This window comes from Heliconius melpomene, chromosome 12 (assembly GCF_056956725.1).
Source record: "Heliconius melpomene rosina isolate 202511_hmr_F chromosome 12, ASM5695672v1, whole genome shotgun sequence".
Classification (NCBI taxonomy): domain Eukaryota; kingdom Metazoa; phylum Arthropoda; class Insecta; order Lepidoptera; family Nymphalidae; genus Heliconius; species Heliconius melpomene.
In genome coordinates this window covers 8,817,503-8,841,144 of record NC_140400.1, presented here as the reverse complement: position 1 = coordinate 8,841,144, position 23,642 = coordinate 8,817,503, and the positions used below count along the sequence as shown (strand labels likewise).

Sequence of the window (23,642 nt, the reverse complement as noted above, 5' to 3'; positions counted from 1 at the left end):
TACGTTTAAATGGAAGAGAAATAATATAGAAATGGTTGGGGAAAAGTGAGCATAGTTACAACTGGCACAGAATGGCTTCAAACGTTGACCTACATTCATTATACATTGTAGGTGTTATAAAAGTGTAGGTAAGATAGTCTCTTGAATAATATTGAGATTTTTTTAAACTGAAATTTTATAGAAATTTTCGTAAAAAACATAACTTTTTCTAGCTTCATGCTGAATCCTGATACCTGGGAACCTAGGGACGTAGTGTTCAGATATTCCGGTCCACATTAAGATACATCTGTTCCCCCCTTTCCGGCGAATTCTGGAGGCATTGCGTGTTGAGTAGCATCATACCGCGTTTTGTCTCATTACCAAAGCGAGGAAATGAAAATATTAAATATTTTCATTCGCCCCAGTGGGAATCGCACCCACAACCGTCGTTCCGTCGTCCATCCGTTATAGCAGCATGCTGGTGCCCAAACAAATGCCTCAAAAAATCGGTGGAAAGTGGGGATCAAAAGTGTCTTAATGAGGAACGGAGTGTCTTAACACTAGGTTACCAGGTTCCCGTTGCAGGATACAGCAAAAAACAAAAAAAACTAAAAATAAATAAATAAAATAATAATAATTACCATGCCAAATCCCCTAAGAGCTTTTCCAATGAACGTTACAATAAAAGTCAAATTATAATGCATCGGTAAGTAAAATGGGGGTAATTGTCCTCGACACACCCTAATAATTTTAAGAGCAGTCTCCGTCTTAATCCATCAAGCTGTTTCCGAGATATAATTTTTCGAACATCCCGTGGGATTTTTATTTTTGAAATATTAAATAAATTTTGCAAGTATTGGTATATTATCATTATTGTCTTGGAGCGCAATTATATGCTTTACCCTACTTAAAGACTTAAGTAATTTGATAATAATATGGATATTTCATATACAATAAAAATGGTATGCCTAATATCTAGGTATTGGTTATTTGTATTACGTAGACGACAGTAAAAACACCGACGGCAATAACCTTCTTAGGGAGATACATCGATTAGCATTTGAATGAAATTTACCCAATACGAATACAATTCATATAGGTAGGCCAGTTGTAGTGCAAGGGCACAAGCGTGTGACTAAGTAAGCGTCTGGTTGTGGATTCGATTCCCACTCGAGAAAATGAAATATTTATTTAAATTTATATTTTCAATTCTTCGCTCTGGTGTCGAGGCGAAAGCGCCAGTGAGTTCCACCACTCAATATGCAATACCTTCAGAATTGGGCGGAAAATGGAGAACGGAGCGTTTTAACACTAGGTTCCTTCTGCCTATCTTGCTGTGTGCGGGATATAGCGTGAAGGTGGTTTATTTTTTTACGAATACAATTAATATTTAACTGCAGTTAAATTCTAATTGACTTCTTTATGCGTCACTTGTATGTGAATAAACCAATCTCTTTAAGCTTAAAAAGAATCTGTCGTCATATATTATACGTAGTCGTATAGAATAAAACAAGAAAAGTCTCGCGTGATAGTAAAATAAAAATAACAGTTTGATCCAGTTACGACTTCTTTATTTAGATGCTCTTAGGTAATGATACAGTAAGTGTATTAAACAATTTATAGGAACATTTCTCATTCGTTTCTATATATATCCATGTCATCCAATGACAAACAAAATAATGAAGAATAATAAAAAAAATATGGAGAAAATTGAGTTCCGCCACTCAACACGCAATGTCCCCAGAATTTGTCGGAAAGCTTCCAATAAGCTCCCTCTGTCTACCCTGCTATATGCGGGATACAGCGTGAAACTCAAAAAAAAAAGAAAATTAGAAAGATTAAAAATATATGAACCTATATTCTATTTCATTGAAATAAAAAAGAAATAGCAAATGAAAATGTTGCTACATTTTTGATAAATGAGAGAACTACTGTTTACATTATAACAAAGGTTAATTGGATTTTTGGCAACACAAAAGCATTATGAAAGATATTTAATTATAAAGACAAACAGAACTACGTTGAAATTTATATTAAATTCTTACATCATAAAGTGATGTATTTAGAGGCCGCAGTGGCAGAGGTTATAACGCGACGGTTGTGGGTTCAAATTCCATTCGGGGGAATAAATTATTTTTTATTTTCTCGCTATGGTTACAAGACAAAGGAAGGAATAACTATGTACGAATATACAGGGTGTCCCAGGAGACAACGATAAAACGAAAACAGGTGATAGACTAAGTCGTGACAGTTATGAGAAAAATATAAAAAAAATTCTGTGTCATGTATTTTTCATATTATATTGATTTAAAAAAATATCGGAAAAACCGACACCCTGTGATGATTTTTCAAGTCCTAAGACTACAAATATTACTTTTTTTTATTTTTTTTTCTGTAATGTAATCATGAGTAACCCTTCTGTGAATTACCGTTTAAGATTGAACCATACCTGCATCAGTTTTCAATAAAATGCCGTGTTTTTGCCAAACATTAAATTCAAAACATTTAGTACACCCAACTTTAACCGACTGTACTATAAAAAAAATGTACTACACTGTTTTTGCAAGTAACTTTAAAAGTTGGCGCATTTAATCTGGATTCCGAAATGGTATAATACTTGCTGGATTATTTCTTTGTTGAAGAGAGAAAAATCTAAATACACGATAATCGGGATGACGTTCAACGTTTTGGTATCTTTTCCGATACATTCTAGCTGCAGCATTAGCATTACATAACCGTTCTCCATGAATGAAATGCATATTGGCAATGTGTCAAAGATCGAGTATATGGCCTGCGAGAGCCCGGACTCGAGCACTATCCTTATAAGTCCTGGGCCAGCCCCTAAATCGGAAAATCGGAAAATCGGAAAATCGGTTTGGACGGTATCCTGCGATCACAGACCACACTATTGACCTCCCGCCACTTAGCCCAGGCAATTTTTATCCGACCATCGAGATCGTGATCGATGCCTCCAGACTCGTGCATGACAGATCTAAGTAATACCTGAACTTTTCCGACTTAGGGGCTGATCCAGAACCTATAAGGCTAGTGCTCGAGTCCGCGATCTCGCAGGCTATATACTCGGTCTTTGACACATTGCCAATATGCATTTCATTCATGGAGAATGGTTATGTAATGCTAATGCTGCAGCTAGAATGTATCGGAAAAGATACCAAAACGTTGAACGTCATCCCGATTATCGTGTATTTAGATTTTTCTCTCTTCAACAAAGAAATAATCCAGCAAGTATTATACCATTTCGGAATCCAGATTAAATGCGCCAACTTTTAAAGTTACTTGCAAAAACAGTGTAGTACATTTTTTTTATAGTACAGTCGGTTAAAGTTGGGTGTACTAAATGTTTTGAATTTAATGTTTGGCAAAAACACGGCATTTTATTGAAAACTGATGCAGGTATGGTTCAATCTTAAACGGTAATTCACAGAAGGGTTACTCATGATTACATTACAGAAAAAAAAAATAAAAAAAAGTAATATTTGTAGTCTTAGGACTTGAAAAATCATCACAGGGTGTCGGTTTTTCCGATATTTTTTAAAATCAATATAATATGAAAAATACATGACACAGAATTTTTTTTATATTTTTCTCATAACTGTCACGACTTAGTCTATCACCTGTTTTCGTTTTATCGTTGTCTCCTGGGACATCCTGTATATGTTTAGATAAGTATATCTATATAGTAATATATTGTAAGTCAAATGAAGTTAGTGAGTTTCTAGTATAACGAGGGTGAGTAACTAAAGACTCATAATATATTATGATTTGATTTTAACTTTAAACAAGTACGCACATATACTCGTAACAAATCCCTTCGTTAGGATCTATGTTAGGTTCACTAACTAAAACAATTATGACAAGTAAATGTATGATATTTTTTTAAGCAAACTAAATATTATCAGAACTCTTAAAAACTTAAAATTTAACTTAAATTTCTACGTTAACAAATTCAGAGAATATGTTATCTTAAAGTTTTGCTTACTTTTTGTTATTAGTTCTCAGTTTTACGAAGTTTTGTGTTAAGTGGCGAATTTGATACTCCGTCTTCTTACTAGAGTGATAATCGAACCTAAGACCGTCGTGATTATATACATATGTGATAAACAAACATATACATATATAAGATTGTCGCTATTACTTTTTTGTTAAGAGGTAAGCATTATACGCATATGAAAGTGCCTAGGTATATAACAAAAAAATATTAATCTTGTTACAAATTCATAAACTTGTTTACAAATATGTTTGTAAATGACATATTTCCTATTCGATTTAAAATTGAAACCCTTACGTAATAGCATCTGAGGTAAATCATGAAACAGCATCACAGAGACGCGCAAGGAGAACTCATATCTTACAACTATCCAATTTCATGCTGCACTAGCTCTCGTATTAAAGAGACGTATGGGATTAAAAAATATATTTATGGGGCTCTACAATATTTCATAAGTATGTATTAGAAAGATTATGTGTAGACACTTAATAGAATTTTGTTTTAGTTTCTTGTAATATTTTGATATTTTTGTTAAGAATTTATAAGTAGTATAGTAGTATATTTTTTTTAATGAGAACAGTTTAGAAAATTTGCTAGAGTATATATTGTAGAAACAGCAGAGTTAAAAAAAGTTAATAAAAAAGTATATTCTTTAAACCAGTCAACAAAAGTGTAACAAAAGACGAGTTGCTCAAATGAATTGCTCACACGGTATCTAGGGGTTAAGTAGGGATAAGCCTGTAGGGGAGAGCGGGGCCAAAAGTTCCGATTTTTTTTTAACCTCAAATATTGCTACGAATACTTGATTTTAGTATTTATACAATATAATCAAATTCAACTTACATATCTAGACTTGCAATTAAAACAGTAATTTGGGGTATTCTTTGTAAGACTTTTTTATTATGATTTTTTTTATGACCGAAGTCGGAAAGTAACAACTTACCCCGACTTGGGGCAAGTTGTTAATAGACCGGGGTAAATTGTTACCATATTTTTAAAGCTATTATTTGCAAAATAAAAAACAATAAATAATCGAACAAAGCCTGTTTATTTAAGGAATAATCAACACTATCATAATAATCACCAGGCGCAAAAGCAAATCTTTTTTAACCAACTTCTGTAAGAAAAGGAGATTATCAATTCGACTGTTTCTTTTTTTTATGTATATTACTTCATAACTTTTGATTAGGTGAACCGATTTTGATGATTTTTTTTTATTTGAAAGGTAGTGCTTCCCATGTGGAAACCAATTTTTTTTTGGTCTTTTTTTGACAATGGTATCTATGAGAAAATCACATAAGTATTAAATTTGTATTGGTACGTGCGACAAAATGACGAATAACTCAATATCACGCCAACCGATTCTAATGATTCTTTTCTTTTTTGAAAGGATACACTTCAAGGACAGTTTGATGAAAGTTTGGTTAGGTTCCGATTATAAAATCCGGTCAAAATTGAGAAAAAATGTTTTTATTTTGGTAAATATTAATTATACTGGAATAGTTACAAGGGAAAACTTTGTTAAAATTATTGTCAGAAGTAAGATTCCCCATCGTTGCATTTCTTTTCAACCAACCTCAAAAAAGAAGTTTTCATTTTCAACCGACTTCAAAAAAGGGAGAGGTTCCCAATTCGCCCGAATATTTTTTATGTATTTTCTTGTTAATATACCAAAATGTTAGTTTCCACAAAAATAATACCTAATTGAGTCAAGTTTTACATATCACAACAGATGCTACTCGTTAACAACCACTACCACCACAACCAACACTCGTTTAAGAAGTATCCTTTTAAGGTTACTTATCACTTAAAATCGTAAAAAGAATTAATTTTGAACAAAAAAAAACCGAACCGAAAAACAACGGAACTAAAAAGTAAAAGATAATTTTTCATAAAATAAAACTTTAAAAAAAAACTTAAAATTTTGATTTTGTTAAACCAAAATAATAAACAAAAATTTTATACCTTTAGGTTTTCGCACTTAATAGGTATGTATGTAATTCTTTGGTAACAGTTTTTATCTTATTCCTGCAATCTTTGAAAACTACATCCTGCTTTTTGCATCAACTCATATGACACATAACCTCGAGTTGATTTCCGAGCATAAGTCCGCATGTTACTAAATTACAATATTTTTTTAGTATGAAAAATTACAATATTTACATCCCATTATTGGTACAAATGAATTGACGAAAGTTTTCAAGGTCACAACATGCCCCAAAAAAAGGGAACATCTAGCCCCAAAAACACGTGTTGAAAAAAAATTAAATATAAATATGATATAGAAAACATAAATAATTTACAAATAGTGTTCCGAAATAGTAGGTAATATAATGTAAAAAAAAACACTAACATACTCGAGGCTAATCGTTAAAATTTTTGAGATAGACCAAAAATATGAAATGCAAAAATATTTACAATCGTGCACCAACGACACCCGTGTGCTATTCCATTAGTTTCGGGTGCCACTAGATTGTTCAATTTGCTGGCCATGGGTGCGCTATCACATTGCATTTCACTATATGTTTACTAAATATTCCTATCACTTTTCTCCGCGAAATTATTTCCATCGGAACAACTTACCTCGGTAACTTTTAGCCCCGCTCTCCCCTACTAAGGATATCATTGACGTGGCGACTTGATGAATATATATATATATATATATATTATATAAAAATACAGTTATTTAGTTAAAAAGCTTTTTCATAATTACGTACGAATGTAAATAATTTCTCATAGAAATCAAATAGTAAAAATTCTGGGTACAAAATTTTAAATTGTAATTCTTTTTTTTAAAAAAAGCTACAAAGAAAAAATAAAATAAGAATAAACAATAAGGTAAGTTCTTATTTAATTCATCCATGTATATAAAGTCTATAGAAAAATTAAATCCTTATACTATGATTACAAATAAAAATATATATTTTATATTAATAATTTTTCATAATAAATGTAGGGTACCAATCGTATAATAATTCAACAATACCCACTTATTTTCCACTCCAAGTACAAACAATTATTAATTTCAAAAAATTATTATTCACAAAAATACAATATAAAATGGTAAAAAAATATTAATTTCAACAATAGTGAAGTCCATATTTTTAATATGAATACACGCAGCTCGCAGCGACCCACATAGCACGGTGCGGTCGATGTGCGCGCGCCGCAACAGGTGAGCCCCGGCCGGACCCGGACCTTGATTATTATTTATTTATATATGCCTATTGCCCATTATTATTTAATTCTGTTCGACTGTAAATGCGTTCGATTCCATCTCCGAAAAAAAAAAGATAATATTTATTTTCATATCCCCTTCAGCTAAGCGCAGCACAGTTTCGGCGATCAACATATTCTTTATCTGGAATTCGGGGGCAAGCGATAAACGGTTCGTTGTGACATTCACTTGCTCTAACTTTTAAAAAATTACGAATTAACTTTTTTTGCAATAATTACTAAAAACAATTTTAACTTTATTGAAGAGAATATTAACTCTCAACTTTCGTGTACAAATTCCCTTTTGAGACCAGACAGAAAGTAAAAAACACATACTAAATATTCTATCTACCAATAGTAAGGTAGATGTGAAAAGATAAAAAAAACGTACCTCTAATCTCGCTAGGAGGAAATTAAATCCCAGCAGAACTCGTATCGGAACATCAAAGGCGTCTTTCAATAAAGATCGAGCTGCCAACGCGGATTGAAATATGAAATATTTTTAATATGCATCTTGTAATACGAGTATATTTAAAATACTTTTTTGTGTATTTTGTTTGTGTTTTTTAATCTGTAGTATTTTTTCACTGCTGAATCTTTATCATTTATTTGTTTTTGCTAACTACCCTCTCTTTGCTGACGATGTGTATCTATCAATAATATTGTTTTAAATAAGTTAGGACTATTTTTCACACACCAAGTCAAAGTCTAAAACAGGGTTGAAACATATTTTTCAATGTTTTGTTACTTATCCTATGTTACATAAGAAAATAAACAAAATCAAAACATATGACATGATAGAAATCTAGATTCTACTACAGCGTAGGTAGTTCTCTCGTAGTATTCAGTCAGCTATTTCAAATTAACTTGCATTGAACGTGGCCAGATAGGCTCGCTTCAGTAATTTCGCTATTAACCTGCTTCACAGCCGGTGGACTCTCGCCTTCCGGGCAACAATCATAGGTACTGGCTCTCTTATATAAGTAAAAAAAATACTTTAAGAAATCCTGTATTTATTTATTAAACCCAAAAATGGTAACATTTGCCCTTACGCTAAGACGTCCTCAACTATTAAATGAACATTCTGAGAACCTGTATTGCGTCTGATCTGGCCGTCGTGAATACGTTCTTCCAAAAGAATTCTCAGCACCTTATCACGTATAAGTGCGGGTCCCACTCAACTCAAATAGACTACTTATTGACCAGACGGTGTCATATGGGCAGGGTAACTAACTGTAAGGTCATTCCAGGCGAAAGCCTAACGGCCCAACATCGTCTTCTTGTCATGGACTTTAACGTCACTCCGAAGAAGAAAGTAGCCGAGAAACGTAGGCCTCGGATCAAGTGGTGGTTGCTGAATGGACCGATGCAGACCGACTTCCTGGCAGAGGTGAAAAGTCACGATATTTCGACGAACACCGAGACTGCTCAGGATGCTTGGGATCGGGCTCAGTCGGCAATCGCTGCTCTGTAATCATGACTCTGTGAAGGAGAGGTGGAGAAGCTACTTCCAGGAGTTGCTGAATACTCAGCACCCATGCAGTCTTCATCACGACCCACCGCCTAACCTCGGACTTATTGCCCCAATAACCCTTGACGAAACACGTAATTGCCTTCGACGCATGAAGAACGGAAAAGCGGTGGGACCTGACGACATTCCGATCGAAGCGTGGAAATCGTTGGGCTCTCTTGGTGTGCTCATGCTTACTGACCTTTTTAACCATATCTTGAACACTGGTAAGATGCCGCATCAGTGGCGGCTTAGCTTTATTACCCCTATTTACAAGGGAAGGGGCAGTGTTCAAGATTGTGGCAGTTATAGGGGCATTAAGCTTATGAGTCATACCATGAAGCTCTTCGAGCGCATGATCGACCTCAGGATCCGCCGAGAGTGTACTGTCTCTGAGTCTCAGTATGGATTTCAGCCAGGATCGGGCACCATGGACGCCATTTTCGCCCTCAGAACTTTGATGGAGGCATACAGGGAAAAAAGGAGAGCTCTGCATGTGGCCTTTTTAGATCTGCAGAAGGCCTTTGACTGTGTGCCTCGTCAGTGTATCTGGTGGGCATTGCGATCCAAAGGGATCCCTGAGGCCTATATTGAGATTATCAGGGGCATGTACCACGATTCCGCTTCTATGGTTAGGACTGCTGTTGGCGACACTAGACCCTTCCCGATTACAGTGGGAGTTCACCAGGGCTCGGCTCTTAGTCCGTTCTTATTCAATGTGGTGCTCGATACTGTCTCGGCTCACATCCAGGACCAGCCTCCATGGCTGATGATGTATGCCGACGACATAGCACTCATTGCCGAGAACCGACTGACGCTGGAGCGTAAAGTGAACCTCTGGAAGGGTACGCTTGAGAACGGCGGTCTTAAACTAAATGTGTCGAAGACAGAGTACATGGCCTGCGGGAGCCGGGACTCGAGCACCATCCTTATAGGTCCTGAGCCAGCCGTTAAGTCGGAGAAGTTCAGGTACCTTGGATCCGTTATGCACGAGTCTGGAGGCATCGATCACGATGTCCATGGCCGGATAAGCGCTGCCTGGGCCAAATGGCGGGAGGTCACTGGTGTGGTCTGCGACCGCAGAATACCGCCCAAGCTCAAGGGGCTGATATACAAGAGCATCGTCCGACCGGTTCTTTTATACGGCAGCGAATGTTGGCCAGCACTATCTCGGCACACTCAGGAGCTTCACGTCACGGAAATGAAGATGCTGAGGTGGATGTGCGGCGTCACGCGGTCTGACCGCATACGCAACACATTCATTCGAGGTAGTCTTGGGGTCCGTGACGTAGCGGATAAGCTCCAAGAGCGTCGCTTGAGATGGTTTGGCCACGTTACGCGCCGGCCTAAGAACTATGTCGGACGCAAGTGCCTTGCTATACAAGTTCCTGGGGCGCGACCTCCCGGACGCCCAAGGAAGCGCTGGTTGGATGTCGTGATGCAGGACATGAGAGCCAATGGTCTAACCACCGAGGACGCAAAAGATCGTGCAAAGTGGAGTAGGTTAAGTAGGAAGGCAGACCCCGGTAATAGCCGGGATTAATGCCAGGAAGAAGAAGACAGCGTAAAGCTAAAAAAAATACTAGAGCGACTTGACGATTTTCCAGGCGCATCGCATGTTCGAATTTCACTATGTTCAAAAGTCCATGCGTTTCTAAATTTTTACCAATAATATTTTTTGTAGTAATGAGTTAAAATAGTTTCAGTATATCCTTATTGTCAGCCCACATAAATAAAATAAGAAAATTTGAATTCCAAATGAGGTACTCAAATCACTAATCTTACGCCTTTAAGCGTAAAAAAAATATTAGTATGTATAACTTGTATCTCACCAAAGAAAGAAACCTCATAACATCAATGAAAAATATATTGAAAAGTAAGCTAGAAAACCGATTTAGAAAATTCTTTCACCTGTTGATACAAATTCAATTTTCAATTATTGATATTCCGTGCTAGCGAGCTTCCCATACAACTGAGCGGCACGATCTTATGACACGTGATATTTATATTTGTAAGCATTCATGTAACTTTAGATGAAAATTAGTAATACTTTATTAAGAAATAGGAAGTATCTCACTATATTTACACGTGATGGTTGCGGGCGAAGGACGAATTACGGCGTTGAGTTACGTAAAAGAAAATGAAAAATTTCTAAGTATTGTCTGCGTGCTATACAGATATAATAAGGAAGATAAAAGTAAAAACTTAAATCTATAAGAACGTATAAATAATAAGAAATTCAAACTATTTTTGATATTTCTAATTCCGACTATATACAATGTAGTAATAAGTATATAATATACTACTAAGAAACAAATCTCACGTACTACGCTACTTCCACCATCTTGAAATAAATTTAAATATGTTTTAGTTTTATCTGAATTGAAGCCAATATGTGCTGCAAAACATTTCATTTTTGCCAAAATGGAAGTTCTACAATAACAATGCAATATTAATTTAAATTTTGGATTAGAATCCATTATTGTATCTTCTCAGTTACGTAGCTGCTGCTCCATAAGAATTTCTCTTATTCTTTCTGTCCCCACATATAGCAGAGTAGGTATCCATACCTATATTATAAATTCGAAAATAGCTCTGTCTGTCTGTCTGTCTTTTACGCAATCAGGGCCAAACCGCTGCCAACCGTATAAATATCATATAGTTCTAGCGGGCGTAAACGCGTTCGGGTCCACTAGTAAGGAATATAATCGTTCTCACTTCTCTCACCTCACCAAAGTGGATCAGTCTTACTACTGTACTCACTGTCCCATTTACTTCCATAATAATCAATACTTATAAAACCACATAATATATCTTAACAAACCTTTGCCATTTACAAAGCCATGTTATATATGTAAGTCTCGCGATTATTAATAACCGCCACGAACCACCCACAAACTTGCAATGAACATGGGACTCTTTAAAACCTTTACAAAGTTGCAGCTGTATAATATTAATCTTACCTCGATATTTTCGTACTAATCCAATAAGCTTACTGCGCTTGGAGCTACGTTTCGAGTGGCTACGTACCTGAAAGAGATTTTAAAGGACGTCAGTTTTATAGTAGGTACTAATACTACATTAAATATAAATAAAATCTTATAAACTAGGGCCCGTCGTGGCGCTGGGGCAAAAAGTGTGTCTTTAAATGGGACTGGTGTGGTGTGGGTTTGGGAGGAACCCTCCTCGAGGAACTGAAATATTTAACTCAAATTCAAATTCAAATTCAAATTCAAAATATTCTTTATTCAAATAAACTATAAAAGCACTTTTGAATCGTCGAATGTACATGTCAACAAAAAGCTACCACCGGTTCGGAAGGCAGTTCTGCTGAGAAGAGCCGGCAAGAAACTCAACAGTTGCTCTTTTCAAAGTCAATGGTATATTTTACTATTACATTAGCTGGCAGCTGTTCTGCCTGACATTCAATAGACATTAATTCCATACATGTTTACCTAGATTTTTATTCCCATTCCTTCGCTGTGGTATTGAGGCAAAACGCGGCCTTTTAATGTAAAGCCTTTATAATTTTATGTAAAAATAATTACACAAATAAACACCCAATATAAAATTACAACATACATCTGTACATATATACATGTAAATACTCACAGAGGCAATTTGCAAGTAAAGTGTTTACAGTTTGTAGCAAAGCGTGCATGTCACATATTGCGATATGAGTTACTTTGAGGGTAATCGAAAAGTTCCGAAACGACGGAATGTGTTAGTTGTTTCAATTTCAGCTTTCAGAAATATAAGCTGTTGTTTACCGTAAGATTAATATGGGGAGAGGGGTGAGATTTAAATCGCGTATATTTGCTTTTTTTATGTGTATACGCTGTAAGCGTGATAGATGTGGGTTCGATATCTATTTAAATTAGTTTTATTTACATATACGGGCAAGACATATAGTTTTGACTGCCACTTGCGAGAATGAAATATGTAATATTTTCATTTTCTCGCTCTGCTAACAAAGCAAAGCGCGGCGTTGATTTCCGCCACTCAACATGCGACACCTCAAGAATTCGGCGGGAAGTGAGGACGGAAGTGTAAAAATGGGAACGGAGTCAATACTAGGTTCTTTGTTTCCCTCTATCTACCTTGCTGTGTGCGGGATACAGCGTAAAGCTGAAGAAAAACAAGTTGAATTAAGAAAAATAGGGTACTTTGTATCCAATACTATGCTCTAACAGATATCATATGTCAGAGGATAGCCTTCATTCAAGGTATAATATTTCAAATTCTAGACCTTACAAAAGTTAACCATAAAGTTTCATATCGTGGAGGATGTTCTAGTGGGTGTCGTTATTGCGTTGAAAGGTCATCAAACATTACCGCCCACAATGTGTTCAAAATGTTATACAATACGAAGATTTTATTATTATGTAAATTCTTATAATATAAAAAAAATGTTTTTCTAAGCTTGAAAAGCCAACATTTTTACATTGTTATGGGTTCGTATTCTAATATAACATAAATGGGCTGAAAATAGAAATGTAAAAGATTTGTCATTGCACAAAAGTCCGCCCTGCAAAAGCGGGCAAATATAAGAAAGAGTTCTTATACGCCACTCTATCTACTATATAATACCGGAAAACTGAAACTAAAATAATTCATTGGTCTAAGTGCGAATCGAACCCGCAACTGTCCAACGATGGCGACGATAGCCTCAAGTATTTGTTAAAAAAAATACGAATTATTAAAAATCTTTTTTATTTCTTTGCCGATGGACAATTACGTGACTTATTGTATTGACTGATGATTACTTCTTTTAGGAAATTAATCCGGCCTCTCCAGAAATAAGGAAACTCTGTAAATAATATCCGAGAGGATGTTGATTCTACTTTTATTCGTTTAAATGAGACTTTTTTAGATCCGTTCTTAATATTCGTCACTTGTATAAAAGAAAAAAAAACAAAATATTAACTTACTTAAATGTAATGTTTTAAATGTACCTACTATATATTTTCAAAAAATACTTTTTTAATTTTTGTTGCCGAGCTAATTGCAAGCTAATATTTCTAAAATTCGACAGAAATTGGTTAAGTCTCCTCCTCATTAGGTTCCCAGGTTCCCTTTGTCTACACTGCTATGTGCGGGATACAGCGTGCAACTTAATAAAAGGATAAGTAATAATATGTAACTACATTAAAATATAAAAATAAAACTAAACTAGAATAATTTTATATGTCTCAAAATGAAAGATTTTATGACAGACAGAAAGAACTAAATAAAATATCCCTCCACGATGTTCAATAACAACCGGTGTGTCTGACATGTGTCTCAAAACTTTCTCAATCAACCACTCACTCACAATATTATATTTTCTTGAGTCAATAATAACGAAAAATAATAAATATTTGTTTTTTAATAAATATTATTGGATATTATATTTAACTATACGTATAAAGATTTCAAGGTCATATTTAAAAGGATTATGATTATTTGAAGCCCATATTTAAAAGGTTTATTATTATTTTTCAGATTTTATATCAGTTTATTTTATTATTTCAGAGTTTTTATTATCTAATAATTTTTATCACTTCTGTGAGAAATCAGAAAGAACGGTGAAATTTTTTGTGAGCATTTATTTAAAGAAAAAATCGTTGAATACTATTTTTAAAACCACAGTTCCTCTGCAGTTACAATGTTCAATTACTTTAGCGATGTCCGTAGCAGGCGCTGAAAAATGTCGACTTTCAAGTAGGCGATTTCTCGAAGAAATATGCTAGATTTCCTGCATCTAGGAGACGAAGTAAGTCTTGCTTGTTTTTTTACAAAACAACTTGTGTAGAATAAAATGGCTGTCTTATACAATAACAAGTAGGAAACTCAATTCTTTATAATATTTATTTTCGTAACTTTACTAGCTTATAATCGCGACTTTGTGCGAGAGATTTTTTTTATTATAACAACATAAAGAAAATAGAAAATTCTTAATGTAAGTTATTAAGAACATTTTGATTACACCCCATCATTAATAACAATAGAACAGTAGTATGAAAAACGAATATAATCTCGAGAATAACCATAAAACACGGTACATATACATATCTTATATAGTAGTTAAGTAGTTTCATAAGAAGTAATTAAGACTTTATCTGTTGATGATTGCAAAAACTTTGCCCTGTTAAGAAATATAAGAAAGTTTTATGATACAGTAATTAATAGTTTTATTAACTTGAACGTGAGTAAAAATAATATTCCGGTGTTAGGAAAAGATGAAACAAGAATTATAAAATTTTACAAAAAAAAAACAATTTTTTCAATTTCAACCGGAACCCATAATCAAAACCTAACAAAATTTTTATTATATTCATAGATGGATGAAAGTTTGGTCCTTTTGCCGAAGTCAGTTAAAAAAGGATATTTATTGATATCTTACTTCATTTGGCGGAAACCAAAACTACAGTTTTTGTAACTAGGAATTAAAAATATCTGTTTAAAATGACACAAATAAATATAAATATTTTATTAATTAATTATTATTATTAATTTAAGATGGAACCAGCCGAACGGTTTAATTTCAATATACCAATAATTCTGCCATAACAAGGATAATAAGGATACAGTGCGTAATAACTGTGACTGTGTACAAATACACCCTCAACACAAAATTATTGTCCATTCATGTTACATTCCTGCCAAACCGATCACGTGCCTATGATTAATTATAAACACCCCCTTGTTTATATCGATATATTTGGCTCAGGGTACATTCAGGTCACATTAGTGCAGGTTACTGAACATGAGACAATTAATGCTCTAATGAATATTAATGGTAGTTTTTAGTATATAAGCTTCAGAAATTATGGTACACACCACATTTTACGAGGAAGCGTCATCAGAGTAACAGATAAGATGAAGATGGTCACAGTGTTTTTTCTCGCTGCCTTTTTAGGCTTAGTAGCAGTAATATCGTGTCAAGATTTTGGCGAGGTCTACTGTGGGAGGAGATTGGCAACTGCTTTAGCTTTCCTTTGCGACAACAACCTAATCAAGAGATCGGTGAGCCGACACAGTATAGAAGCTTTGGATTCGACTTGGCCGTGGATCCCACCTCACAGGGCCCACGGCATGGGCAGGAGCAAGAGGCAGGTGGTCTCCGAGTGCTGCGACAAGCCTTGTACTATAGACGAGCTGTTATCTTATTGTGCCAAATAAGTTTCTCACGTTTTTGTGTTAGATAAATATGAATGGGCTAAATAATAATAAAAATTGTATTTGATAACTATGTTTTATTTTATTTTAACACAATTGATTTACCTATATTACTATTAAAATATATTTATATAAATAATATGTTCCATTATACAGGATGGAAGAGGCAGCGCTTCTTTTACTGAAACTGCATATAAGGTAATATATTTCAAACCTAGAGCTAAACAAATTAATCAAGGTACCTCAACAGTTTAGACGTAGGATTTTTTTTTCATTTCACGATTTTTATCCATACCTGTATTTCGTGTGACGCACACATACGTATGCAACGTTGCCGCTTTGACATGTAAGTGTGTGCGTGCCTATGTTATGCTTTGGCGTTTTATTTTAAAACGATAATTTTATTATTTATTTTGTTTGAAAAAAAAACTTTTTCATTTTTAGGATTTTTTTTTCCTGAACTATAGAGTAGTTAAAATTGTGGTTTCATTTAAAGTGGTGCTGACAATTCCATCCTGTATATCATTAATTAACACCATAATTAATTATATATAATTCTTTTATAATTCATATATTCTATACAGATTTTTTATAACACATATGTATCTAAATTAAAATATGGCAATATAAAAAACAAGACGATGGTAGGAATACAAAAGTTTTAATATGAAAATGGTCATATAAATATGGCCATGAGGTCTCGAGAAGATGCTGGTAAATAAAATGTATCATAGGTTATTAAGTCAATGTTCTGTGGACAGTGAGGCCGAATGGTGCGACCAAGTAAATACGAATATTGTGTACGATGTAATTAAAATCCTGATATTTTTCAAATATTTTGATTTTTGATATTACCACAAAGAGATAAAAATTAAAAATATTTGATGTGTTTAGTTTATAAAATTTTTGTATTGCTGCGGACAATTTTTTTTTTTTTTTATATTTAACAAAATTATTCATATTTATGTATAATACATCAAATCAGTTTCACACTGTATCTCGCACATAGCAACGTAGGCAGAGAGGATCTAATGTTAAGACACTCCGTTCCCCACTTTCCGTCCAATAATGGAAGCATTGCGTGTCGAGTGGCGGAACTCAATGCCGCGCTTTGCCTCGACACCAGAGCGAAGAAATGGAAATAGAAATTTAAATAAATATTTCATTAATAGAGTCCATATGTTTAAAATAAAGAAAGAATGTTTCAAATGATTTATAAAATATTTATGAGACATGAGTAAAAGAAGACTAAAGATAGGTCATGATTTTAGATTTTAACAATCTCATCTTCAACTTCATTTCCGTTGTCTTTCCTGATACGGATAAAGCCAAAATAAACAAATACACAATTGCAATCTCCAATTTTTTGAATACATACATGTGATAGGAATACGTAATAAAGATGTAAGTGTGCAAATTAATATTGTGTCTTTGACATTGTAAAACCCAAATTATTATCAGATACGTCTTTCAGTACGCCTTAATGTTTACAATAACGGGTAGAGTGCACTGCCCTGCTCGCTCACGCTCAGTATATACTGCAGTATATTTCTTGTAGCACGTAAGCGACGTTGATTGGGCTTCTATCATCATCATCATCATCATCAACAGCCATCTTTTGTCCACTGTTGGACATAGGCCTTCGCCCAATTCTCGCCACCACACTCGATCGTGGGCTTCTATGGACACAGAATATTTTTACAGCTTAGCAATAAAATGGATTGCGATAAAATGAATTAAAGGGATTCTCCTGGTCAACATAGGGAAGTTTTTTTACATCTTCGATCAGTACTATTTCTGCGATGGAGATTTTACTCCCTAAAGTGATTCATTCTGGGCTGTGCCCATCATAAGACGCTTACACCTATATGTTCGTGTAACTATTCCTATTGCATGAAATTAGTATAAAGCAGCTTTTAGCTGATAACTATTTATTTTAGCCCAGTCGCGCCGCAGTCACCGGCGTACGCGTACGTTGTAAACGCGGAACGTTTGATTCCCATTCGAGGAAATTAAATATATAATATTTTCATTTCCTTACTCTGGTGACAAGCTAAAGCTTGGCGTTGAGTACCGTCACTCTACACGCAATACTTCCATAATTTTACAGACAATGGGGAGCGAAAGTGTCTAAACACCTGACACTTCTGCTCCCCATTCCCCTCTTATCCCAGATACCCTCTGTCTACCCTGCTATATGCGGGATACAACAGGAATTTAATTCTTAAAGGTTCTCTTGAAAAGTCTTCAAGAAAACAGAATTCTGTCTGAATTTTACAGATTTCTAATTCTATTTTGCTTAGATAAAAAAAAAATTAAATATTTTTTTATAAGTGTTAATAATTTATTATAATATAAAACATTCACCATAAATATAAATATTAAATATTATGTACATTTATATCTAATTGCCTATTTATACTACATTAATAAATTATAATACTACACTACTATACTATTCATACAAAAACAAGTACTAAATATTTACAGGTTTTGAATATTTTGTTGGATATACAGTCTTTCTACATTTTATAAATGGTTTATGTCATTTTAAGAAGAAAGTGAGTGGCTATCAGTCCGCGCTCCTAATACGCACAGTAAGACCTCAGCTCGTTTATAGTACAAGGTTTGTCGCAGCATTCAGAAACCACCTGCCTCTTGTTCCTGTGCCCGCCCAGCCCGTGTGCTCTGTGGGGCGCAAGCCATGGCCAGTTCATGTCGCTGGCAATACTTTGATGTACTTCCGATCTTTTTATTAAATTGTTATCACAAAGAAGTGCCAGCGCAGAAGAAAGTCTTCGTCCACAGTAAACTTCGCCATAATCTTGGGATGTTACAATTGCTGGAAGACTGACAATGGCCAGAAATAGTACAGTTGGAATCTTCATGTTGGGAGGATGAGTGTATCCGGCGGTGTGTGCTTTAGATGATATTTGTTGAAGCTTTTATACATTGTAAGGTTCATTAATATTCTGTTATATCTACTTCAATAAGCTCACCCCCTTGGATGACCTACATATGTCATGAACACTCAAATTTACATATATCTGAATTATTTCAAGTTTCATATTAAATTATAGATTGATTTTATAATAAAACTTAATTATAAGTTATCCCACACATCCTTTTTGCTTTTAAGTGTCATGGCAATGAATTGTATGACTGTAATCAACATTTGAATATCGATTAATCTTTTCAAGTATAAAAGCTCAGGTAAGCAGCTTTTAAAGCACAGAATTTCACGTAGCTTCAGCCAATCAACATGAAGATCCCAACATTATTATTTCTGACTTTCGTCGTCTTTGGAGAAATGGTTTCCTCTCAAGATTTTGGGCAAGTGTACTGTGGGAGAAGACTTGCATCCGCATTGGCGCTCCTATGTGACAATAATTTGATAAAACGATCAGAAATGCATCATAATATGGTATCGGACATGAGCTGGCAGTGGCTCTCACCCCACAGAGCACACAGTATGGGCAGGAGCAAGAGGCAGGTGGTGTCCGAGTGCTGTGATAAGCCTTGTACTGTTGATGAATTGATGTCTTATTGCGCTTTCTAAGCTGAAAACTAAATATTGATATAAATTTATGCTACGTGGAATAAGGATAAGGGTTAAGTTCTGAAACCTGGTGCTCTGTACTTTATTCGGCTATTGTTTTCTTTGGAATATATACAATTTACTATTGTAAATTATATAAATATTTAAGATAGATTATAATGAATGCATATGAGATTTAAATGTATATGTCTAATATTTAGGTAAATGTTAAATAAAAACATAGATGTATAAAAAAAACTCTTTAAATTGTCACATTTACTTCCCATATTCCATTCCCTATTTTCCGCCGAATTTTTCGCCTATCATTCAATATGCACAACTGTAGGTAAGATGACGCGGAAAATAATGAAAAATATATATTTTAGTAATTGGCTTCAAATGGGTTAAGTAGTAGATTACTATCATTAACGCATTTGAAGTCAAGCTTTAAAGCTGATTCAAAATTTTCTTACTATTCTAAAGTTAATATCTCAAAAGCACATTCAGGAAATTACAAGTATTTCCAAATTGGCATCCTAGATGTTTTACATTAGTATGTACATTTTCATGGGTAAGCATTTGTTGTAAAACCCACTTTGAAGTTGCGATAGTGTTTTTAAAGGATTTGTTGAGTCTTTCAACGTAAAGAATAGCAATTTTTAAAAATATTTTTGCTGATTCAGTTCAAAGATAATTTATTTATAAGTTTGAACTAGTGTCAACTTTCTTTTCGCTTAATGTTCGTCTTGTGATATATTAAAAGGTTTCTTTATGTCTTTAAATTATGTAATGAATGTAATACAAAATTACAATAGATAGATTACAATAGATAAACAGTGGGTTTACAGTTAGTTTTACCCTTTTACAGGAACAGATTCAAAGTAGCTCTCTCTTTTTGATTGAAAGAGTACGTATATGACAAATTTATACCACAATAAAATTTTAAATTTATGTCTTCTTTACATGTCCTGACTGCAAAAATAATGATTGATAGAATAACGGAACATTCTAATCCTAAGCAGCCCATCTAGTCCAGTATTTCGTAAAGAAAAAGTTACTAAAAAAACATGTGATCACTTCGAGGTCGAATTTTTATAAGTCGGTGCTAAAATATTATTGAAACTACGGTAATACAATTTTTTTTTTAATATATCTACCTTTTACTTCACGTGTAAAAACGACAGGTTGTGGGTTCGATCCCCACTCCATATGAATAAATGATACCTTTCAATATGATACCAGAAGGAGGAAACGTAAATATAAAATAAGTCATTCCTCCAAGGGAATCCACCCAACCCGCCACGTTTACAGTCGCACGCTTGCCTGTAGACAAAAACGTAATTATTTGAATATTACTAAACTCAATTATTAATTTAGATAAGTAAATATGGTGACTGTTTGGTTTAAAATTTATAATTATTATCGTTTTATTTATATAAATAACTAGCGGCCCGCCCGCGACTTCGCCCGCTTGAACTACGTTATTATTAATTTCCGTCTTCATGAGTACCTACGTCTTATAAGTGACATCCATGCAAAATTTGAGATTCCTAGCATTTGTAGTAACGAAGTTTCATACAAACTTACAACCCCAAAAACAACCCCTTAGAAGTCGAATATTGCAAATTCCCGTCTTAACGAGCACCTACGTCCTATAACTAACTCCTATGCAAAATTTCAGATTCCTAGCACATGTAGTTTCTGTTATTTCGTGATGAGTGAGTGAGTGATCTTTCGATTTTATATATATAGATAAAAGATGCAAAAATAATTCAATTACGTATAATAAAAAATCATGTACAGAGGAGATTCTTGAAAAGAATAATTTAAAGATTTTTTGTATTCGGATGGTTTTATTTAACATTTACCTTAACATTAGAAATAATCTTGTTACAGCGATGCTTTAGTTATAATAATTTATACAACATACATATTAATATAGTTTCATAAGAAAATAGCTACATATACATATATAAATTATATCAATATTAAGTTCTTGGTTTAGAAGGCGCAATAAGATATCAATTCATCAACAGTACAAGGCTTATCACAGCACTCGGACACCACCTGCCTCTTGCTCCTGCCCATACTGTGTGCTCTGTGGGGTGAGAGCCACTGCCAGCTCATGTCCGATACCATATTATGATGCATTTCTGATCTTTTTATCAAATTATTGTCGCAAAGAAGTGCCAATGCCGACGCAAGTCTCCTCCCGCAGTACACTTGTCCAAAATCATGAGAAGAAACCATTTCTCCAAAGACGACGAAAGTCAGAATTAATAATGTTGGTACCTTCATGTTGATTTGTTGAAGTTACGTGAAGTTGTGTGCTTTAGTAGATGCCTGCTGGAGCTTTTATACTTTAGGAGATTAATCGATATTCAAATATTATTTTAAGTGACACAATACATTTGCATAACATCTAAGAGAAAATGATGCGTGGGTTAAGGTAAATTTAATTTCAATAAAGTATTCTTAAATGTGACGTATGTATACCTAATTGAATCTATAATCTAGTATGAAATTTTCAGTAACTCTTACAAATATAGAGAAGTTAAGTTTTTATGACATATTTAGGTCACCTTAGTTAAGCTTATCGAAGTAAATATAAATGAATATTAATGAAGCGTTTAATGTATAAAAGCTCCAATGAATATACACTGAAGCACACATCTCCGAATACACTCATCCTAACAACATGAAGACTCCAACCGTAGTGGTTCTGGCCATTTTAGGTCTTTTCATAACAGTATCGTCTCAAGATTTTGGTGAAGTTTACTGTGGAAGAAGACTTGCTACAGCGCTTGCACTTCTCTGTGATAACAATTTAATAAAGAGATCGGAAGTACATCAAAGCATTACCAGCGACATGAACTGGCCATGGCTTGCGCCACACAGAGCACACGGGCTGGGCAGGAACAAGAGGCAGGTCGTTTCTGAATGCTGCGATAAGCCTTGCACTGTAAACGAGCTGATGTCCTACTGTGCATATTAGTAATGCGGCCCAATAATTATTTTGGAATTTGTATTTTGTAATTTTGTAAATATGTATTGATGTAAAGTAGTTTTGAGAAACAATTAGTATAAAGTAGTAGCAGTAGTAATAAAGGTAAAAAAATGAATTATACAATAAACATTCATCTCTGAAATAATGTTTTAATATTTTTTCTAATATCTATTTAATCTATTTAATCTATTTAATCTTGCTTATACTTTTCATTCTTTATATTATTTTACAAAACGAAAAAAAAAACAACATTTAATCGTGAAGTTATCATATGTCAACACGTATATATGAAACCTTCGTTATAGGACGTGGGTGTTCTATACGTTGTTGTATAATTTTACTGTTGTCTATATATATAAAAGGACTTGTCCTCACTGACTGAGGTAAGACGCACGCACAGCTGTAACCGCTGTGCGTAGAAACGTGAAATTTGGACAGATGTTTACTTTCGTAATCTGGACATCCACTAAGAAGGGATTTTGAAAAATTTTAACCCTAAAGGGGCGAAATAGGGGTTGAAAGTTTGTATGGAAAAAAATTTAAATCGGCACCGATTTTTATAAAATTTTAAATTTAGATTTTTAAAAGTATTTAATTGAACACGTGTTTCATCGTTTTCTTGAATTCTTCCCCTAAGGGTGCAAATAAAGGGTTGAAAGTTTGTATAGAAAAATCTTTAAAACGCCACCGATTATTATAAAAAAATAATTTAGACTCTTAAAAATATTAATTTGAACATGTGTTTCATGGTTTTCTAGAATTCATCCCCTCAGAGTGCAAATAAGGGGTTGAAAGTTTGTATGGAAAAATCATTAAATCGCCACCGACTTTTATAAAATTTGAAATTTAGACTCTTAAAAATATTTCATTGAACACATGTTTCGTGGTTTTTTGGAATTCACCCCTAAATACGCAAACGAAGCTGCGCGCGTCCGCTAGTAGTAGATAAAATACTGCGTCGAGTAACAGCAACAACACGCAACGTCTCGTTAATCGGACGGAAAGTGGTGTATCTTAACACTAGGCCCCATCTGCCGTACCCTGTTATATGTGCAATACTGCATAAACTTAACAAAAAAATAAAATATGATTATCATTTTAATTTTTTCGCTTTGGTGATGAAACTAAGCACGGTGAGGAGTCCCGCCACACAACACGCAATGCTTTGAAAATTCGGTGGAAAGTGGGGAACGGAAGTGTCTTCATGAGAACGGGGTGTCTT

At 34.2% G+C, this 23,642-nt stretch overlaps 2 protein-coding genes and 4 pseudogenes across 3 annotated transcripts in view; 3 read left to right on the top strand and 3 right to left on the bottom strand.

Moving 5' to 3' along the window:
- Positions 1–23,642, bottom strand: part of Pkc53E (Protein C kinase 53E) — a 142,231-nt gene that overhangs the window by 42,138 nt on the left and 76,451 nt on the right. The window lies entirely within an intron of this gene.
- Positions 15,555–15,923, top strand: LOC146533767 (bombyxin A-3 homolog pseudogene; annotated as a pseudogene).
- LOC146533766 (bombyxin A-3 homolog) lies at positions 18,303–18,807 on the bottom strand. Its single transcript, XM_085194310.1, has one exon. The coding sequence runs from the start codon at positions 18,761–18,763 to the stop codon at positions 18,461–18,463; it is 303 nt and encodes a 100-aa protein (XP_085050436.1). The 5' UTR covers positions 18,764–18,807; the 3' UTR covers positions 18,303–18,460.
- Positions 19,134–19,434, top strand: LOC146533765 (bombyxin A-3 homolog pseudogene; annotated as a pseudogene).
- Positions 21,313–21,926, bottom strand: LOC146533764 (bombyxin A-3 homolog pseudogene; annotated as a pseudogene).
- LOC146533763 (bombyxin A-3 homolog pseudogene) lies at positions 22,112–22,588 on the top strand (annotated as a pseudogene).

Bases quoted from the DNA above. Each gene is read 5' to 3' on its own strand.
- LOC146533766 (XM_085194310.1), bottom strand. From the start codon at position 18,763: ATGAAGATTCCAACTGTACTATTTCTGGCCATTGTCAGTCTTCCAGCA.